We start from the raw sequence: 19,815 nt of genomic DNA on the forward strand, positions 1-19,815 counted from the left end.
GATACATTCTAAACCCTCTAACATCCACGTACATAGCTTCAATATTTTAAACTTGGTGATACACGCTCATGTAACCTGAAATCTGTGAAACTGTCTGCTTCTCCCATGCAGACCACTGGGGCTACTGATATATTTTTATTGTAAATTGAGTGTCATGCTGCTTTAAGCATGCATAATGCACTGCACTGACACAAAGGTCACATGGCCTGAGACACATTAAAAACTTTGTAAATGGGATTTGTCCAACGCCAACAGATTATGTAAAAAGAGTATGTAAGCTAGTTTAAAAACATGATTTTTTAAAAATTGCATAGTTAAATAAAGAGTGTGTACCAGCTCTACATCATGAAGTTTGGATTTCAATTGCAAGTTTTCCTTCTCTAGTTCATGCAATTTATCACCACGAGCTCTTGCTACTGTTAACTGTTCTTCTAGCATAGCCTTTGTTTCAATTAATATGATGTTGTCTTCTCTTAATTCCTAAAATACAAAAAGAAAAACAGCATATGAAATGGTGTTCATGCTCTAACATGTATACAAACCCAATATATACATAACCCTTAATCATAACCCATAACCAGTCTATTAATGCTGAACTAAAGAGAAAGCCTACAAAGACTTTCAATTTAACCCTAATTAATCCTAAAGCCAGTGGGAGGAGTCAGCAGTTGACCAATTAATCTTCAGGCATTTCTTGGCATTCATATAGAACTTTCCTGCAGTACGCAAAACTCTAGCCATCAGCTATCTCCTAAGAAATAGAGAGTGCTGTGGGGTGGAGATGTGCTGCAATTTCTTGAAAATAAACCTTGTAGGAGAAAAAAAAATCTCCTGGCCTGTGTGACAGGGTCGGGCCAGATGGCTATAGGAGAGTAATAGAAGGCAGCTATATTAGGCCCAGGCTAAGTTGGTCCCTTTTCCCTGGGTAAGGTAACAGGGAAGGTTCCAGAACAATCAGGAACCTTCTGGAGACAATTAAGACAGGCTGATTAGAACACCTGCAGCCAATCAAGAAGCTGCTAGAATCAATTAAGGCAGGCTAATCAGGGCACCTGGGTTTTAAAAAGGAGCTCACTTCAGTTTGTGGTGTGCGTATGAGGAGCTGGGAGCAAGAGGCACTAGGAGCTGAGAGTGAGAATGTGGACTGTTGGAGGACTGAGGTGTACAAGCATTATCAGACACCAGGAGGAAGGTCCTATGCTGAGGGTAAAGAACGTGTTAGGAGGAGGCCATGGGGAAGTAGCCCAGGGAATTGTAGCTGTCGCACAGCTGTTCCAGGAGGCACTCTAGACAGCTGCATTCCACAGGGCCCTGGGCTGGAACCCGGAGTAGAGGGCAGGCCCGCGTTCCCTCCAAATCCTCCCAACTCCTGGTCAGACACAGGAGGAGTTGACCTGGACTGTGAATTCAGAAAAACGGCCAAGCTGAGGGCTGCTGTGAAGCTCCAAGGCGAGCGAATCCACCAATAAGCGCAAGACCCACCAAGGTAGAGCAGGAACTTTGTCACACCCAAAAGAAAAATCTCTGGTTATTGTTGCTACTGTTTAGAACCAGCACTTCCATCAACTATTGTGTGGAATAACTTAAGTCCCCATCACACTGAAACTGATTAGTGCAAAGCTGTTGCTAAACTTTAGATTAATGTGTTTTGAGAACAATTTCCACTAGTAGTAAGAATCCATGGAGAACTGTTTCTATTCGTTTTTGGTTTTATAAAAAGAGAAAGGATGTTCTTGTTGTTAAGGCTGGACTGGGACTTAGGAATGCTGGATTCCGTTTCCCTGCTCTGGTACAGACATCCTGTGCTACCCTAGACCTAAGGAAGGTCCCTTAATTGATCTGTGCCTCAGTTCCCCATCTGTAAAATAGGGATGATTGCACTTTGTGCTCACAGGAGATACGATGATGGTGATGCAAAAGAGACATCTGTGAGTAAATGAATAAAGAGAAAATGTTGAAACTACCAGCAAGGATCGATTTATCTCGTCTAGTCTAGATGTGATAAATCGATCCCCACGCGCTCTCCCATCGACTCCTGTACTCCAGTGCCAGGAGAGGTGCAAGTGGAGTCGACAGGGGAGCTGCAGCAGTCGACTCACCGCGGTGGAGACACCATGGTAAGTCGATTGAAGTATGTCGACTTCAGCTACGTTATTAATGTAGCTGGAGTTGCGTAACTTAGATCGATATTTTCCCCCCACCCCTCATAGTGTAGACCAGGGCTGATATTTTAAGACCTAAATTTTGGGCCACGTTTGACCAGAGAGGATGGATATGCTGAACTGCCTGATGCCAAAACAGATGCGAATGAGTGGAGTTAAAAACAGGCAGCATGCTGGGTGTAAAATGAGTACCAAAAATACTCATATTGAAACAATGGATCAATCAGAATATATTTAATATATATATATATATATATACGTCCTGCTCAGTCTGGACCACAGCTGTGAGAAGTAAGATGGTGCTTGATCTCATAAACATCACCTCAGAACGACCTCTGAAACTGCTTACCAAGCAGGAACTGATTATTTCAGTGTCCCATGAAGAGTCTAACTTTGTGCCAAGTAAGGTGTACACGTATTTGATCTCTGTTTGCAAATCACACATCATTGGGAGCCATAATATTTGAGAAATGGGAGGTACGCACCAGGCATGTGCCTGAGGGGTGAGGGGGAGGAAGACCTGTCAGAGATCAGAATGTTTCTGATGAAATCTTAAATTAAGAACCTTTTGCAGAAGCCTGTTAGAGTTGGGCCAACATTATTTACTTGCACCCATTTTCTGAGGTCATCTTTACAGTGCAAACTTAATTTAAGTAATTACTCCAGGATAGCTCTATAAAGTTATGTCTCAGAGCCTGGGAGGTAGACTTGTTCTAACACAGCATATTATAACTAATGTCACCACAGATAACCCTAGGGTAGCACAACTGACCTGAGAATTGGTTTGGCTATAAATCATTTTTGTATTAGATAAGCAGAATGGTTGGGTGTGTTCTTCATGGGAATGAAGATTTTTTTCCCCCTTTTCAATTAATAAAACTCTCAAAATGGTTTTATAGCTGTGGCGTATTATTAAATCAACAGCACAGAATAGTTATCTTTGGTCTTTTAAGATTTATAATACGTTTACTTATAAGAGATTCCAAAATCAAATAGAGGAAATTTACCTTAAAATTATGACTATAAAATATCCAACAATTTCTGATCTTGCCTTCATAATCCTCTCACTGAATTAAACCATAGAATTTGTTCTGCAGCCGTAACAACGTGGGCCCTGATCTTGCAAACATTTACGCCCATGAGTAGACCACTTAAAATTAAATCTTGGCATAAGTATTTGCAGGATTGGAGCCAGAGTGTTTTCTATTCAATTGAAACTGGAGAGTTCTTTCTCTCTCTCTCTCTCACACACAAGTCCATATATCTGATGCAACGGAAGTTGCTCTTGCTGAGCTGCAAAAATGTTAACAAATGCCCTGGAATAATTGCGTTTTGCATCCATCAAACTAAATGAAAATGTAAAAGAAATGCTTTTTTTTAAATGTTCACAGGAATTTCTTCCCATTACCCTGTGGGGAAACTTATTGCAGTTGAGGGAGGAAAAAATGCAAGTAAGACTCCCTAGACTCCAAAAAGAATCTGATCTCCTGGAGCAGCACTAGACTCAATGGAGAGGAATGCTGCAGCAGGGTTTTTATGTTGGAGGGAACCACCTCCTCAGAGGAAGAACTGCATTAAGCCTGCCCCTGCACATTGATAGCTATGACCTCATTAAGCCACCACAGCGGGCAAGTCCATAGACTGCATTTGTATTGTGTTTTCTTAGAGCTATAATCAAACTAAAACAGCGTTTGGTAATTTCTTCTTGTCATGAAAGACGTGGAAGGAAAACATTCACCTGCTCAGACATGTCAAGTCTTGCTCGCTTGCAGTGAGGCTTGCTCCTTTTGCACTTGTTCTAAGGCACAGCTTCTCCAATCTCCCTCCTGACATTAGGGACTTTTAGCCTGTGGTTTAAGGAGCTACTTAAAGTCTCACTCCAATTTCTCTACTCTTACCTCTTGTAAACTGTCTCATATGGTCTGCCCTCCATATGGCACTTTCATGACTACTTCCTGGAGATGACATTCTTTAGGGGCATGTTTTCATGGCTGTACTTCAAGTACCAGAACCAGAGGCTTGTTAAGTGCCCATCATATGTTTCTTCACTGAAGCGCATGCAATTAAAATGGCTTTTCCTCAAGCACCAACAGATTTCTCTTCAGTTACTGATTTTGCAGAGCTTATTGACAACACTGTGAAATCCCCGGGTCCCCACGGCATCATTTTACTACAGAATGATGGCCTACGTATTTTATGCATCTGTATTTTGATTGCCCCATCTATGTGAAATTTGTTTGAGAGTTTCAGACCCTCTGAGCTTAGGAACCTACCAGTAAGCATCAGGGGAGTTGGATCAGCTTTATAGCCTAGTGGTATCTCTTACTGTCAAGTGGGAGACTAGAACTAGATCCCTGCTCTGACACTGGGAGTGGTTTTGAGGAAACTGTAAATCCAGCTATTTTTCAAGGAGGTGAGAGGAATGTGAGTAGGCACAGCTCTCAATTAAGTCCTATTCATTACAACTCACTTTGAAGGACATTTGCTTGAGGCAGGGTGGAAATGGAAGGGAAACTGAGGGATAACACTGGCTGCAGGACATATATATTGTCAGATTCTGGCCTCATTGCAGCCCCTTTACATTGGTACAGCAACATAAGAGGGCCAGAATCCCCGCAGGGGAATTTCCTGAATGCAGCCGACAGGAGCAGCATAAGGCCAAAGGAGACAGACTTATGCTGCCCTTGTACAAAGGGTATTAAGGAGTGGCTGGAATGCAAAATACTGGCAATGTTACACTGTGGAGCAGCCCAAAGGCAGCGCCTAACTTATGCCAGAGGACACATTGACCCCTAGAGCAAACAGAGTTAGAAAGGCGCCAAGAAGATGTAAAGTGACCTTTGCTCCATCCCCATGCCTCCAGATTGCAGCTCTTAGAGATGCAGCACAGAAGCTCACCTATGATGCAGAACCTCGACACCCAACACAGAAGGGACAGAGGTGGGAGACTGCATAAGGGATGGAAGAAAAGAAAGAGATAAAGGAGAGCACTGTAAATTTTACATTATGGATCATCAAGTTAACTTAGCACACAGGAAGCAGAAGTGGTTAGTTTGAGGGTATTGCTGGCTCTAGGACAAGCCACAGTGCTGAGAACTCAAGTACAGTACAATAGAATGGCTTCCTTCTTGATCTCATATGAAGATAAGAGGAAGCACTAGCCTCTCCCATGCTACCAGAACCAACTCCACTCTGTATGCTTTGGGCAGCAGGGACAGACTAAAGTACAGCAGCACAGCGCTGAAGGGAAACTGTCAAGACATGGCTCTGCTATCTAGTGTGCATGATAGAGTGAATGCACAACTGATTTGCCAGCTTGAGGGAGTATGAGAGAGAGACGACTAACAGGAAGAGATTCCAGTAAACTGGAAAATTGCCAGCAGAGAGTAACCTGCCTCAGTTTGCAGTTTATACATTTGATACTCAGCAGGCTTAGTGGACCTATTCATAAGATGCAGTGGACAGCTGGTCCCCAAGGTTGGCAAAGAGAAAAATGTATTTACAAGGTGAGGTTTGCAAACCATAAAGAACAGCCATGTTTTAAGCAGGGAGTGTTATGGGCATATGTTTTAGTAACACTCCATTATCTCAGAGCCAGGGGCTTCATCTGCTTACAGTTTGGGCTCAATCTTGAAGTCAATTGCAAAATTTCCACTGGCTTCAGTGTAAGCAGAAGTGGGATTACATTGTTCCAAGATTCAGCCTCCAGAATCAATCTCAGACAGTCTTTTGATTGCATCTGACTGGTTAAAGTGCCACATTCTTCCATTGAAAAGGCAAAGAAAAAATCAGGCCACTTATTTAGATATTTAGCACAGAGTACTCACAAATGGAAAATTTTGGCCAAAGAATCAACTCTGGCACAAAGATAGCTTGAAAATGTCCTGCAAGGAAGTTGCAAAGAGGACTCAGACCTGTAGTGTCAAAGAACAGGGCTGTTACAGTCAGCCACTTAATGGAGACCCAATAGATCTATAATGAGGGGGCTTTTCAGCACTGGCCTAGCCCTGCTGTCACTGTTGAGAGTTTTACCACTGACTCCAATGGGGGAGCAGAGCTAGGCCGCTGCCGAGTGCTTTCAGAAATCCCATCCATCAAGTATTTTCTGGAACTTCAGTTTCCTTTAATGTGCTGGTAGAGTGAGTGTGATTACAAATGAAGCATGAACTGGTGAGCAGCACTGGGAAAAATGGGACCTGCACAGCAGATTTCTTTCCTGGTCTTCACTTGCCTCCATACGAGCCTTGTAGAAATCCACATCATGCAGTTTCTCTTTACACCGGACCAGTTCCATCTCAAGTCTCTCGACTCGGTTTGCCCTCTCTCTCAGTGAATCCAGTTCATCTCTGTATGCTCGGGCAGAGCGGGCATCAGCTGCCAGGTGGATATTCTGAGAAAAGTGTCAGACAAACAGAAAAAAATAAAATTAACCCCTCCCCTATGCTGGTAAAACTAATGACATACCCCTTCCCCTGCCCCCAAGTCCAAATGAGCAGAAATGAATGGAAAGCCAAGAGTGTCCCCATGGTGCAAGTGTGGGGAACTCTTCAATTAGCCATCAAACTCATTGCAGGATTGAGTGGTAACTCAGCCTACAGGGATTCTTCCATTTTCAATGATCAGCATTGTATATGCTCCAGGCATTATTGGACTAGTCAGTGAATTGAGCAGATATGAGACCTGCTCTCACCAGTAAAGTCACTGCATTACTCTGCCACAATCAGACCTACACACAACATGCTGCAGTAACTTGGTTCCATCATTCAAATTTCATCAGAAGAATTTTTATCTTACTATTGAAAGCAATTTTTAAAGTGATGTGTCACTGCAGCATTACAACTGAAGAAGCTCCACTTACCTCCTGTTTTATTTTCTGCAGCTCTAGCACAAGCTGTTCTGCTTCGTGTTTAGTGTCCACAAGTTGCTCAGACTTTTCTTCCCTAAAAATGATTAGGGAAAACTTAATAAGAAAAATATAACAAGGGTTCCTGGAACAATATTTATAGTATTAACATCATGGCAAGATGCTGGGGGTATTAGTCACAGGAGTCTACCAGGGTAATCTGGAAACGAGACCTTCTAGATTTTCTTGGTGCTGCTCCAGTTTCAAAGTTACCAATAGCTACAGATGTTTTCTTGTGGGGCCCTGAGCCACAGGATATTTGGGACTGTCTCTCTTTTTTAAATCATCATTTCACCTGCCATTCCTGCTGCCACAGCTAACAGCCATTTGTAATCGGTCCTTCTCAACGATGACTGCCAACAAGCGAGGGTAATGTGTATGCATGTGGGGAAGGGGAAACAACAACTGGAATCAACAATCTTTGAAAACTTAAGGATGGCATAGGGGTGGGGAGGGAAAGAAGGAAAAGGGAAAGAGAGAGTGAGGGAGGTGGGAAGGCAAGAAAAGAGGGAAGGGAAAGACAAACTAATGGAGGCTTGAGATTGGTGAGAAGAAAGAGGGAAGATGGGAGAAGGCGACGCCAGCTACTTTCCTTGAGCAACCCCCAACCCCCAAGATCCAATTCTGCAGCAAGTCTGCACGTAGAACTCAGAGATAAGTCAACATGTTGAAGCCAATGGGCAACCCGATGCCGCAAACTGAGGCTTAATACACATTTACTTGACGCTGTTAACAAAGAACCTAAAATAGACAGTGCTTCTCCAGCAGCCCAGGTACTTGGTGACTTACAATTCCTGTCGGACCCTTCTCAGCTTTGCTCTTGTGTCTGCCAGTTCAACAGCCAGGTGCTGCTTGTCCTCATTGGAGAGACGATTGGCTAGCTTTGGTGAAGAGTCTGGACTAGATGTTTTCAGAGGACTTGGTGGTTGCTGAGACTGCAGATAATCTCTCTCTTGAGTGAGATCCACAATCAGCTGGAAAAGGAGAGAGCCAGTGGCATTAACAAGAAATAACAATACATTGGACTTATAGCTCCTTTCACTCAGGCATCTCAAAGTACTTTGCAAAGGTGGGTAATTATTAGCCTACTTTACAGATGTGGAAACTCAGGCACAGAAGGTTCAAGTGACGTACCTAATGTTACACACTGAAGTTGGTGACGGAGTTGGGAATAGAACACAATTTTGATTCCCAGCCCTTTGCTGACCACTGGAATACACTACTTCCTAGTGTTTCAGATAAGGACTTTATTTTGCTTAGAGTTTTTATAAAAACTGCAACAATTTACAGCTTTAACAAATACAATCAGAGTCAAATCAATACCAGTAGAAAGAGGGGGAAGTTAAGAGATTTAGGTCACGGAGAAGAGAGGTTTCTAGCAGAGATCTGAAATAAGATTAACTGATGAGTCACAGATACAGAGAAAAGGTGTCACTGGCGGCATAAACTAGAGAGAAGGCTCTTGAACCAACAATGGCAGATATTGTTGGAGGGACAGAAAAGCATCCACTCAGAGAACAATGGGTGAGAAGAGCATAGGAGACAAAAGCTTTAAGGCAAATGCACAAAATAAAGCATATTGTGTTTCCTGCACACACTTCTCCTTCACAGATCAATTCTCTGTAGCTCAAGTATACAATTTATGAGAGTAGCAAGGGAAGATTAAACATCACTCTAACAAATGCTAGAATTTTTAGAGATTTAATAGAAGAGATTGAACCTTAAATGAAACACAGAGGCAATCAGTACAGAAGCAAAAGACAATAGAAAAGCAGAGCCTGTGTCTGATCCCTTAAATGAACTGTATGAGAAACAGACATCTCATTCGTACTTCTGTGCACTCGTCTCTCTCATCAATAAGCCTCTTGAGATGGAAAACCATATTCCTTGAGAGAGACTCCAGTTCTTCTGGGGCCATATCTGGGAGCTCTAGCCACTGCAAGTCAAACACATTCTCCTGGTTATGAGTCACCTGCAAACAAGAACAAAATACAGTTTGTTTTTTTTAATTTTCCCTGGTATAGTTTCAAATGTTGCTTGTTGAATTGATTCATTCTGTGCAAGGCTTTTCTTTCCAGTTTGCTACTTATATATTCCAACTCAGCTGTTGGAATCAGTACAGTTCCTCTTCCAATTGTCAACAATTTTCAAGAATTGATGAGTAGCCAAACCTGGTCATAAACGTCACTTTTCAGCAAATATAGCCAGGAAATGGTACAGAAATGCTCAGTTCAACTGCAACATCATGTAACAAAGCTTCTAGTTTTCACATGATAACTAGATTTAGAAAAAATGGCCAGATAATTTTGTGCTCAGTAACACTAGGAGTACTGTACTCAACTCTCAATCTTCATATGGGTTAGCTAGTCACTGCAAGAGTCAGGAAGACATCGGTCCTGTATTGCACAATTAGCTAGATGCATTATTGTGGGGGTGACAAGGTTTGTCCTTTCCCTGATGCTCTGGTTATTGACCACTGTGACAGGGAGTATCTGATTTAATGGATCTAATCTGGTATGGAAAAAACATTTTTTTTTTTTACTATAATTCTCTAATAATTGCTTTTTTTCCAAATGATGTTGCTGAAAACTGCACTAGACTGGAAAGGTTTGTTTCAAGTTGCTATGTCCACATTTAGGACTATGTATGTTTCTGCTTTTACCAGAACCATATTCTTTATATTCCTTAGTCTTTAAATGAAATTGCTAGTCTGTGGAATCTACTTTTAGAAAGCAGATTTTAAAATATATTAAAAGGTTACTGTCAACAACTTCTAACAGTATGTGTTCCCCAACCCTCCTAGGTTAGTTGGTTTTTCGCTTCTGCATCAGATGACGCCAGCACAGCCTGAGAGAATGTGCATTTTGTACTTGAGGCCTGCCCAGCAGAGGGCATTTACAGAAGGTTTCACCTGAACTCCTGAAAGTGGGATGATAGCTGCTGTTTGAGCAAACTTTTTTTTTTCTTTTAAAGAAGCATTTAGAATCCAGATGACATGTCACCAAATTATACAATTTTTAAAAGACTGAAATCAAATTTTGGATCATTGATAATATTTTCAAAAGCACTTATGGAACTTGGGTTCGTAAGTCCCAATTTTAAAAGTGCCGCAGGCACTTGGGAGTCTCATTGCCTTCTAATGGGACTTAAGCTCCTAAGTGACTTTTGAAAATAAGACTTAGGCTACTACATCACTAAAGTGCTTCTGAAAATTTTACCTGAAATCCTTTTTGTGTATCCTTATAAAACTACTTTCAGTTTGAGCCGACTTTTGGGAGTTCTGACATTTATCACTGCCACTCTTTGAGAAGTGGTTAGCCCAGTTAATTTCCCAACCACCTAGTAATTTTTACCTTTTAATTTGATTACACTTAGAGGGTTCATCTACATGTGAGCTGGGAAGCAGAGATTCCCAGTGTAGCTGGAGTGGCGAGGGAAGGTGGCTCGGGCCAGCCACCCAAGTATGTACCTAGTGCGTCCAGGTGGGCACATATTTGGCAGGTAGCCCAAGCTGCTACCCATGCTATCTGGGCTAGACTTCTATTTTTAATGTGGGTATGTCTATACCAGCTGGGAATCATACCTCCAAGCCCAAAAATAGATACACCCATACATTGATGGAATACAGATATTTCTTTGTGTCAAACACACTAGTGCCACTGTGAAAGGTTAACCTATGCTACTACATAGCAAAGTAAACAATACCACTGAACCCACCGGGAAGAAAAAAAGAAAGCAAGCTTCAAGGGCTGAGCACCCTACCTCCTGAATGTGTGAAACAATTGCAGCCTGGGTCTCGATATCCAATTGTTTTATTCTTTCGATAAATTCTTCCTTTCTTTCACACTGTAAACAAACAGAAAATAAATACACACATCACTTGAAAACAGCTATGGATCAAAACTCTACCATGGTGTTATTTTCTTTGAACGTCTCTGCACAGCTAAAAAGACACTTGCAACACTAAGGGCCAGACTCCATCAGGCTTACTCACATTGAGTAGCTAGTGCTTTATTGCACTATTCCAATGCTCCTTGAGGTGACTGAACTAACTGGTGAGTCAATGAACGTGTGGCCCAAGTAAGGGTGACTGAGTCCTGCCAAAAGCTTTTAAACTTCAGGCTAAGTTAAATGTAAAAAAAAAGCAACCCAACCAAAATCCAACCTCCCACTCTCCTGAAAACTAAAAATCAAGGATTGGATCCACAATCCAATCCTTTGCTGGTGTAAATCAGCAAAGCTCCACTGATTTCGAAGGAGCTACACCAATATATACCAGCTGAAGATCTGGCCCAAACTTTACTTTACATGATTTAAACCGTTTGTTTACTTTTTGCATTTTGCTCATTTTGGGCAATGACAACAGATCAGTTGGTTCTGCTTTTGCTTCTGCTCACTTCAACTTCAGTTTTTGGTTCCTGGGCACTAATGAAATTTGTGCTTTGTATGTAAAATACCACAGGGGGAATATTTAATGAAAAATAACTTTAACTTCATAGCTTCGCCACTCTATTTTTATCAAATTAGTTTTGTAAATCTTAAAAAAACAAAAAACCACTCCACACCATGACACTCGGTGCAAATTTGGGACCTCAAGTTGGCAGAATCTCTAGACAGAAGTAACAGAGAAGTTGAACATTTCCACAGTCTGGTTTCTGTTGATTCCATGATATACAGTGCTGATTTTGGCCCAATTCTGAGTACAGCCATTCACTTCAGTGGGAGGAGGTTCAAGTCCTTAAACAGGAACTGAGACTCTTCAGCCCCTTGCCGAATCAGACCTTTTATTCTTTGTGTTAAAATGTGTTAGTAAGTATAAAGTTCCGAACAGCCACATGAAGAGAGCACTGCTCTGACATAATTGACTTGACATAGCTGGGCAGGGAGAGTGTCCTAAGGCATGACAAGAACATTAGACAGACACACAAACAAGGTCAATTATAAGCAAAGACTGGCCCGCAACATTCCTATTGTCTGTTACAACAGTTTACAGTGGAATTCCAAACACAGAGCTTTGGTGGGCAGGACAGTGATTCCTTTATTTGGTTAACTGTCATGTGTTTCAGGGGAATTTACCGTATGTATCAACTGTCCATTTGGTTTAACAACACAGCATAAAAACCCTCACGTGATCAAACAAAGTTCCTATTTATTTAGGACTTTCTGTCTACACATATTTTTAAAAAAAGGGTGCAGGTGAGTAGTATTCCTAAGAAGACAGTGATTAGCTGTTGGTTGATCTATTCTCTTTGCACTCATGTACTCCACTATATTCCTATGTACTGTAACAACAAAAACCAACCCCGGAACAAAACCAAACCAACTCCTTCTCCCCCGCAACAGTCCTTAGACTCAGGAGATTGTTCAAACTCACGTTCTCTCCTGCAGGAATTACTGGGTGCCAATGATTTGGATTGCCTAATTGTGACAGCATGTATCAAAGCACTGGTTCAAACACTGGCAAGGCAGGTGGCAAGCTGAGGCTATAACTTATTATGTAAAATGTGCTCATTTTTCTCCCATCTCCTTTCTGTTTCTGTTTCATCCATCTATTGTGTCTTACAGTTCTAGACCACAAACTATCTGGGGCAGGGAATTTGTTCATACAGCACTTAGCATAATGGGACCTCGATCATTGATTGGTACGTTTAGTTCAAGCACCAAAATCAGATTCAAACGACGTATTAAAATATTTTGTAATTCCATAAGTCATGTTCACCTGTACAGCACAGCCCAACACCAACAACAGCATCTTCTTAATTTCATCCATACTTTTACCTACATTGAAAGAAAAGAGGCAAATCAGTCCACATGCACAACATGAGTTACAAAAAATATTTGCATAAAGTGATCTCAAAACATAGAGCAAAGCCCTGTCGGGTTGGAGTAATTGAGTGCTTGCATATATACACACGTCTAGATATGTTTAACATGATTTCAATGTAGCAAAATGGTTGTTATATATTAAATTTAACAGATCCAGCAAAGCACTTATGCATTTGCCTGTACAGGCACCATGCTTAATCCCTTACTTCTGATGAAGAAAAAATAAAAAGCAGGAGTGGGGGAGGGATTGTTTTTAAAGGAACCCCCCCCATACAACCCAAATTACACATTATAAAAGTAATCACCACACAGCTTTCCCCAAAGTTAAAATCAGAATGCTGAAGAATACTAGTGCGTACTTAATTCATTGTCTATCGAACAGTGGTATGCTTCAGCAATGAGCTTTGTCTCTGTTCTGCATTCAAGTGTACACACTTTGAAGTGAATGCTCCATGTGCTAAGGAAAAAAAAAGGGGAGGGGCTGGGTAGAACAGAGAATATTCAGTGACCATATGCTCGTGGATCCGTCGGGGGAGAAGGGGCATAAGTGGGTTGCTATTGCAGGGAATCTTGCTGTGACCAAGAACCCAGCAAGTATCATTCTCATTCTTAGGTGAAGAAAAAGTGCTAGGGAAGGGAAATTGCTCTGGCTTATTGCCAAGTTCAGATCTTGTTTCAGCAAAATTAAAATATGGCTATTACCTCCTCATTGGGGAGCAAATAAAGTTATATATAGTAAAGATAAGGGATGAGGAAATTAGAAGAACAAAAAGTTGAGGCATAATTAAAATTGCATGTGCAGCTGGTAAAAAACTGGAGGCAAGTTAGATTCAAAATGAAACATTCAGCAAACACCTGATATACACACCATGGCGAAAAAATACACAATGCACACTTTTCTCTCCCTTACCCATCTGTCAATGTATGCACTCTTCACACACTGTATAATCGTGAGATAAACATTTTCACATTCTGCACCTCTCTACTTGCATGTTCAATTGTTCATATCTATATACAAGCCGAGGAAGGAAATTCCCTCTGTTCACTGAAAAGTTTTTGTGTGCAACTGTATTAACACACCAACATGCACCATGTCCTTGTAAGGCTGTGCTGTGCAGTAAATTACATGCATCTGCAGGACTGACAGTAGAGAACGGGAGTGAAATTGATTAATCAATTATGCTAACCCAGCATTTCAGATTAACAAAGAAGGCACACTGACCTAAATTACAGGTTTCAGAGTAACAGCCGTGTTAGTCTGTATTCGCAAAAAGAAAAGGAGTACTTGTGGCACCTTAGAGACTAACCAATTTATTAGAGCATAAGCTTTCGTGAGCTCACGAAAGCTTATGCTCTAATAAATTGGTTAGTCTCTAAGGTGCCACAAGTACTCCTTTTCTTTTTGACCTAAATTAGCAAAGGGGTGGAGTTTCAACCTGAGAATCTTGCAATGCAGACCAACCAATGTTACTGTTAAAATAGGGGAAGAGCTCTAGTGAAATAATTATTTTGCCTTTTTTTTTTTTTGCCTCCCTATTTTCTTTTAATAAAAAAGTCCCAAAGTGTCTAAACCATTTTTTTTAGCTAAAGTTTTCCAGGACAACCTGAGGACAGAATGCTTTGTCTGTTTAAAGAAAAACCAACAATTTTATAAGAATCAATTTTAAAAGAAATAAATAATTTTTCAAGAGTGCTTCATACAAATTCTCAGTGCCTGATTTATATAGGATCTGATGTATCATTAGGGCTCCATAAGTAGAGCTCTAGTCTTCTAGGAGAACATACAGTTGTAAACCCTGCAGATCCCAGGCTATCTTACAGGTATATTTTTATTTCCCTTCAGGCTATTTAAACCCTATTTTTCAAAAAGGGTTAACATCCTTCCTACATAAACACACAGTGTTACAGTATTCATGGCTCACTCTCTTTAGTGCAACTGAATTTTTGTGTACCTATAGAATCCACAGTTTTGCACAAATAAAATAATGCTACATTATTCTGAGGGATACAATTGACTTGAAATGTAGTCAATAACAAAAAAGAACTGAGTTAAAAGTAGTTTCAGGCAATATTTCTGCTTCTAAGTACACTTGCCAATTTTTGTGGCTTTACAATCAAATTTTCTTAATTAAAATTTTTTTCTGTGTCTCCTGTTGCACCATGGAAGACCCTATGTAAAACTGACTGACTGTACAGGAGGACTGGTTATTAGGTGTTTTAAGAACAGGAACATAAACGATTCATAGACATGCTTTTAAAGTTGATGAACCTTAATCCATAGCACCTTTCTCCATCCTCCCATCAAATGCTGCTGAATCTTACTATATAGCAAGTGCTGTCTCAGGTGAATCAGCTGATCCTGTATAGGTGTAAAGTGAACTTTCTCCCTGTGTTTACAAAATACTCCCTTTACACGAATGGGGCCGCATGCATTTTGAAGCCAGTGTCTGATAACTATTTGGTCCAGTCAGTCACTATTGCCCTAAGCAGATATTTAGCACTGGCTAGAAAACAAGAATTGTTTGGGAGGTATTGGTCGGGGACTCTCTCCTCAGGGGGACTGAGTCATCTATCTACCGCTCTGACAGGGAAAACAGAGAAGTCTGCTGCTTGCCAGGAGCTAGGATTCAAGATGTGACGGAGAGACTGCCGAGACACATCAAGCCCTCGGATCGCTACCCCTTCCTGCTTCTCCACGTGGGCACCAATGATACTGCCAAGAATAACCTTGAGCGGATCACTGCGGACTACGTGGCTCTGGGAAGAAGGATAAAGGAGCTTGAGATGCAAGTGGTGTTCTCGTCCATCCTCCCCTTGGAAGGAAAAGGCCTGGATAGAGACCATCGAATTGTGGAAGTCAACGAATGGCTACGCAGGTGGTGTCGGAGAGAAGGCTTTGGATTCTTTGACCATGGGATGGTGTTTCAAGAAGAAGGATTGCTAGGCAGAGACGACATCTTCGCAAGCAGGCTGGCTAACCTAGTGAGGAGGGCTTTAAAATAGGTTCACCGGGGGAAGGGGACCAAAGCCCTGAGGTAAGTGGGGAAGTGGGATACCGGGAGGAAGCAAGAGCAGGAGAGTGCGAGAGGGGAGAGCTCCTGCCTCATACGGACAAAGAGGGACGATCAGCGAGTTATCTCAAGTACCTATACACAAATGCAAGAAGCCTGGGAAACAAGCAGGGAGAACTGGAAGTCCTGGCACAGTCAAGGAATTATGTCATGATTGGAATAACGGAGACTTGGTGGGATAACTCACATGACTGGAGTACTGTCATGGATGGATATAAACTGTTCAGGAAGGACAGGCAGGGCAGAAAAGGTGGGGGAGTTGCACTGTATGTAAGAGAGCAGTATGGCTGCTCAGAGCTCCGGTATGAAACTTCAGAAAAACCTGAGAGTCTCTGGATTAAGTTTAGAAGTGTGAGCAACAAGGGTGATGTCGTGGTGGGAGTCTGTGATAGACCACCGGACCAGGGGGATGAGGTGGACAAGGCTTTCTTCTGGCAACTAACAGAAGTTACTAGATCGCAGGCCCTGTTTCTCATGGGAGACTTCAATCACCCTGATATCTGCTGGGAGAGCAATACAGCGGTGCACAGACTATCCAGGAAGTTTTTGGAAAGTGTAGGGGACAATTTCCTGGTGCAAGTGCTGGAGGAACCAACTAGGGGCAGAGCTCTTCTTGACCTGCTGCTCACAAACTGGGAAGAATTAGAAGGGGAAACAATAGTGGATGGGAACCTGGGAGGCAGTGACCATGAGATGGTCGAGTTCAGGATCCTGACACAAGGAAGAAAGGAAAGCAGCAGAATACAGACCCTGGACTTCAGAAAAGCAGACTTTGACTCCCTCAGGGAACTGATGGGCAGGATCCCCTGGGAGAATAACATGAGGGGGAAAGGAGTCCAGGAGAGCTGGCTGTATTTTAAAGAATCCTTATTGAAGTTCCAGGGACAAACCATCCCGAAGTGTCGAAAGAATAGTAAATATGGCAGGCGATCAGCTTGGCTTAACAGTGAAATCCTTGCTGATCTTAAGCACAAAAAAGAAGCTTACAAGAAGTGGAAGATTGGACAAATGACCAGAGAGGAGTATAAAAATATTGCGCGGGCATGCAGGAGTGAAATCACGAAGGCCAAATCACACCTGGAGTTGCAGCTAGCAAGAGATGTTAAGAGTAACAGTTAAGAGTAACAAGAAGGGTTTCTTCAGGTATGTTAGCAACAAGAAGAAAGTCAAGGAAAGCGTGGGCTCCTTACTGAATGAGGGAGGCAACCTAGTGACAGAGGATGTGGAAAAAGCTTAATGTACTCAATGCTTTTTTTGCCTCTGTCTTCATGAATGAGGTCAGCTCCCAGACTACTGCACTGAGCAGCACAGCATGGGGAGGAGGTGACCAGCCCTCTGTGGACAAAGAAGTGGTTCGGAACTATTTAGAAAAGCTGGACGAGCACAAGTCCATGGGGCAGGATGCGCTGCATCCGAGAGTGCTAAAGGAGTTGGCGGATGTGACTGCAGAGCCATTGGCCATTATCTTTGAAAACTCATGGCGATTAGGGGAGGTCCCGGATGACTACTAATGTAGTACCCATCTTTAAAAAAGGGAAGGAGGAGAATCCTGGGAACTACAGGCCAGTCAGCCTCACCTTAGTCCCTGGAAAAATCATGGAGCAGGTCCTCAAGGAATCAATTCTGAAGCACTGAGAGGAGAGGAAAGTGACCAGGAACAGTCGGCATGGATTCACCAAGAGCAAGTCATGCCTGACTAATTTAATTGCCTTCTCTGATGAGATAACTGGCTCTGTGGATGAGGGGAAAGCAGTGAACGTGTTCCTTGACTTTAGCAAAGCTTTTGACACTGTCTCCCACAGTATTCTTGCCAGCAAGTTAAAGAAGTATGGGCTGGATGAATGCACTATAAGGTGGATAGAAAGATAGCTAGATTGTCAGGCTCAATGGGTAGTGATCAATGGCTCCATGTCTAGTTGGCAGCCGGTATCAAGTGGAGTGTCCCAAGGGTCGGTCCTCGGGCCGGTTTTGTTCAATATCTTCATAAATGATCTGGAGGATGGCATGGATTGCACCCTCAGCAAGTTTGCAGATGACACTAAACTGGGAGGAGAGGTAGATATGCTGCAGGGTAGGGATGGATATAGGGGGACCTAGACAAATTAGAGGATTGGGCCAAAAGAAATCTGATGAGGTTCAACAAGGACAAGTGCAGAGTCCTGCACTTAGGACGGAAGAATCCCATGCACCGCTACAGACTAGGGACAGAATGGCTAGGCAGCAGTTCTGCAGGAAAGGACTTAGGAATTACAGTGGACGCTGGATATGAGTCAACAGTGTGCCCTTGTTGCCAAGAAGGCTAACAGCATTTTGGGCTGTATAAGTAGGGGCATTGCCAGCAGATTGAGGGACGTGATCGTTCCCTTCTATTCGACATTGGTGAGGCCTCATCTGGAGGACTGTGTCCAGTTTTGGGCCCCACACTACAAGAAGGATGTGGAAAAATTGGAAAGCGTAAAGCGGAGGGCAACAAAAATTATTAGGGGACTGGAACACATGATTTATGCGTAGAGGCTAAGGGAACTGGGATTGTTTAGTCTGCGGAAGAGAAGAATGAGGGGGAATTTGATAGCTGCTTTCAACGACCTGAAAGTGGGTTCCAAAGAGGATGGATCTAGACTGTTCTCAGTGGTAGCAGATGACAGAACAAGGAGTAATGGTCTCAAGTTGCAGTGGGGGAGGTTTAGGTTGGATATTGGGAAAAACTTTTTCACTAGGAGGGTGGTGAAGCACTGGAATGCGTTACCTAGGGAGGTGGTGGAATCTCCTTCCTTAGGTTTCAGAGTAACAGTCTGTATTCGCAAAAAGAAAAGGAGTACTTGTGGCACCTTAGAGACTAACCAATTTATTTGAGCATAAGCTTTCGTTAGCTACAGCTCACTTCATCGGATGCATACTGTGGAAAGTGTAGAGATCTTTTATACACAGAAAGCATGAAAAAATATACCTCCCCCACCCCACTCTCCTACTGGCAATAGCTTATCTAAAGTGATCACTCTCCTTACAATGTGTATGATAATCAAGGTGGGCCATTTCCAGCTCAAATCCAGGGTTTAACAAGAACGTCTGAGGGGGGTGGGGGGGTTAGGAAAAAACAAGGGGTAATAGGTTACCTTGCATAATGACTTAGCCACTCCCAGTCTCTATTCAAGCCCAAGTTAATTGTATCCAATTTGAAAATGAATTCCAATTCAACAGTCTCTCGCTGGAGTCTGGTTTTGAAGTTTTTTTGTTGTTATATCGCAACTTTCATGTCTGTAATCACGTGACCAGAGAGATTGAAGTGTTCTCCGACTGGTTTATGAATGTTATAATTCTTGACATCTGATTTGTGTCCATTTATTCTTTTACGTAGAGACTGTCCAGTTTGACCAATGTACATAGCAGAGGGGCATTGCTGGCACATGATGGCATATATCACATTGGTGGATGTGCAGGTGAACGAGCCTCTGATAGTGTGGCTGATGTTATTAGGCCCTGTGATGGTGTCCCCTGAGTAGATATGTGGGCACAGTTGGCAACGGGCTTTGTTGCAAGGATAGGTTCCTGGGTTAGTGGTTCTGTTGTGTGGTATGTGGTTGCTGGTGAGTATTTGCTTCAGGTTGGGGGGCTGTCTGTAGGCAAGGACTGGCCTGTCTCCCAGGATTTGTGAGAGTGTTGGGTCATCCTTCAGGATAGGTTGTAGATCCTTAATAACGCGTTGGAGGGGTTTTACTTGGGGGCTGAAGGTGACGGATAGTGGCGTTCTGTTATTTTCTTTCTAAGGCCTGTCCTGTAGTAGGTGACTTCTGGGAACTCTTCTGGCTCTATCAATCTGTTTCTTCACTTCCGCAGGTGGGTATTGTAGTTGTAA

The 19,815-nt window shown here is 42.5% G+C and overlaps 1 protein-coding gene across 4 annotated transcripts in view; it reads right to left on the reverse strand.

The window, feature by feature from the left end:
* The window catches only part of CCDC88C (coiled-coil and HOOK domain protein 88C), a 125,980-nt gene that overhangs the window by 44,707 nt on the left and 61,458 nt on the right, over positions 1-19,815 (reverse strand). For all 4 annotated transcript variants that reach the window (XM_073349437.2, XM_073349436.2, XM_073349434.2 and 1 more), the window contains exons 5-11: positions 12,785-12,843; positions 10,828-10,911; positions 8,897-9,037; positions 7,855-8,039; positions 7,021-7,102; positions 6,394-6,552; positions 334-480 (exon numbers count right to left, since the gene is read on the reverse strand). In XM_073349437.2, the coding sequence (XP_073205538.2) occupies positions 334-480; positions 6,394-6,552; positions 7,021-7,102; positions 7,855-8,039; positions 8,897-9,037; positions 10,828-10,911; positions 12,785-12,843 (857 nt within the window). The remainder of the gene's footprint in view (positions 1-333; positions 481-6,393; positions 6,553-7,020; positions 7,103-7,854; positions 8,040-8,896; positions 9,038-10,827; positions 10,912-12,784; positions 12,844-19,815) is intronic.

Source organism: Lepidochelys kempii, chromosome 6, assembly GCF_965140285.1.
Source record: "Lepidochelys kempii isolate rLepKem1 chromosome 6, rLepKem1.hap1, whole genome shotgun sequence".
NCBI lineage: Eukaryota > Metazoa > Chordata > Testudines > Cheloniidae > Lepidochelys > Lepidochelys kempii.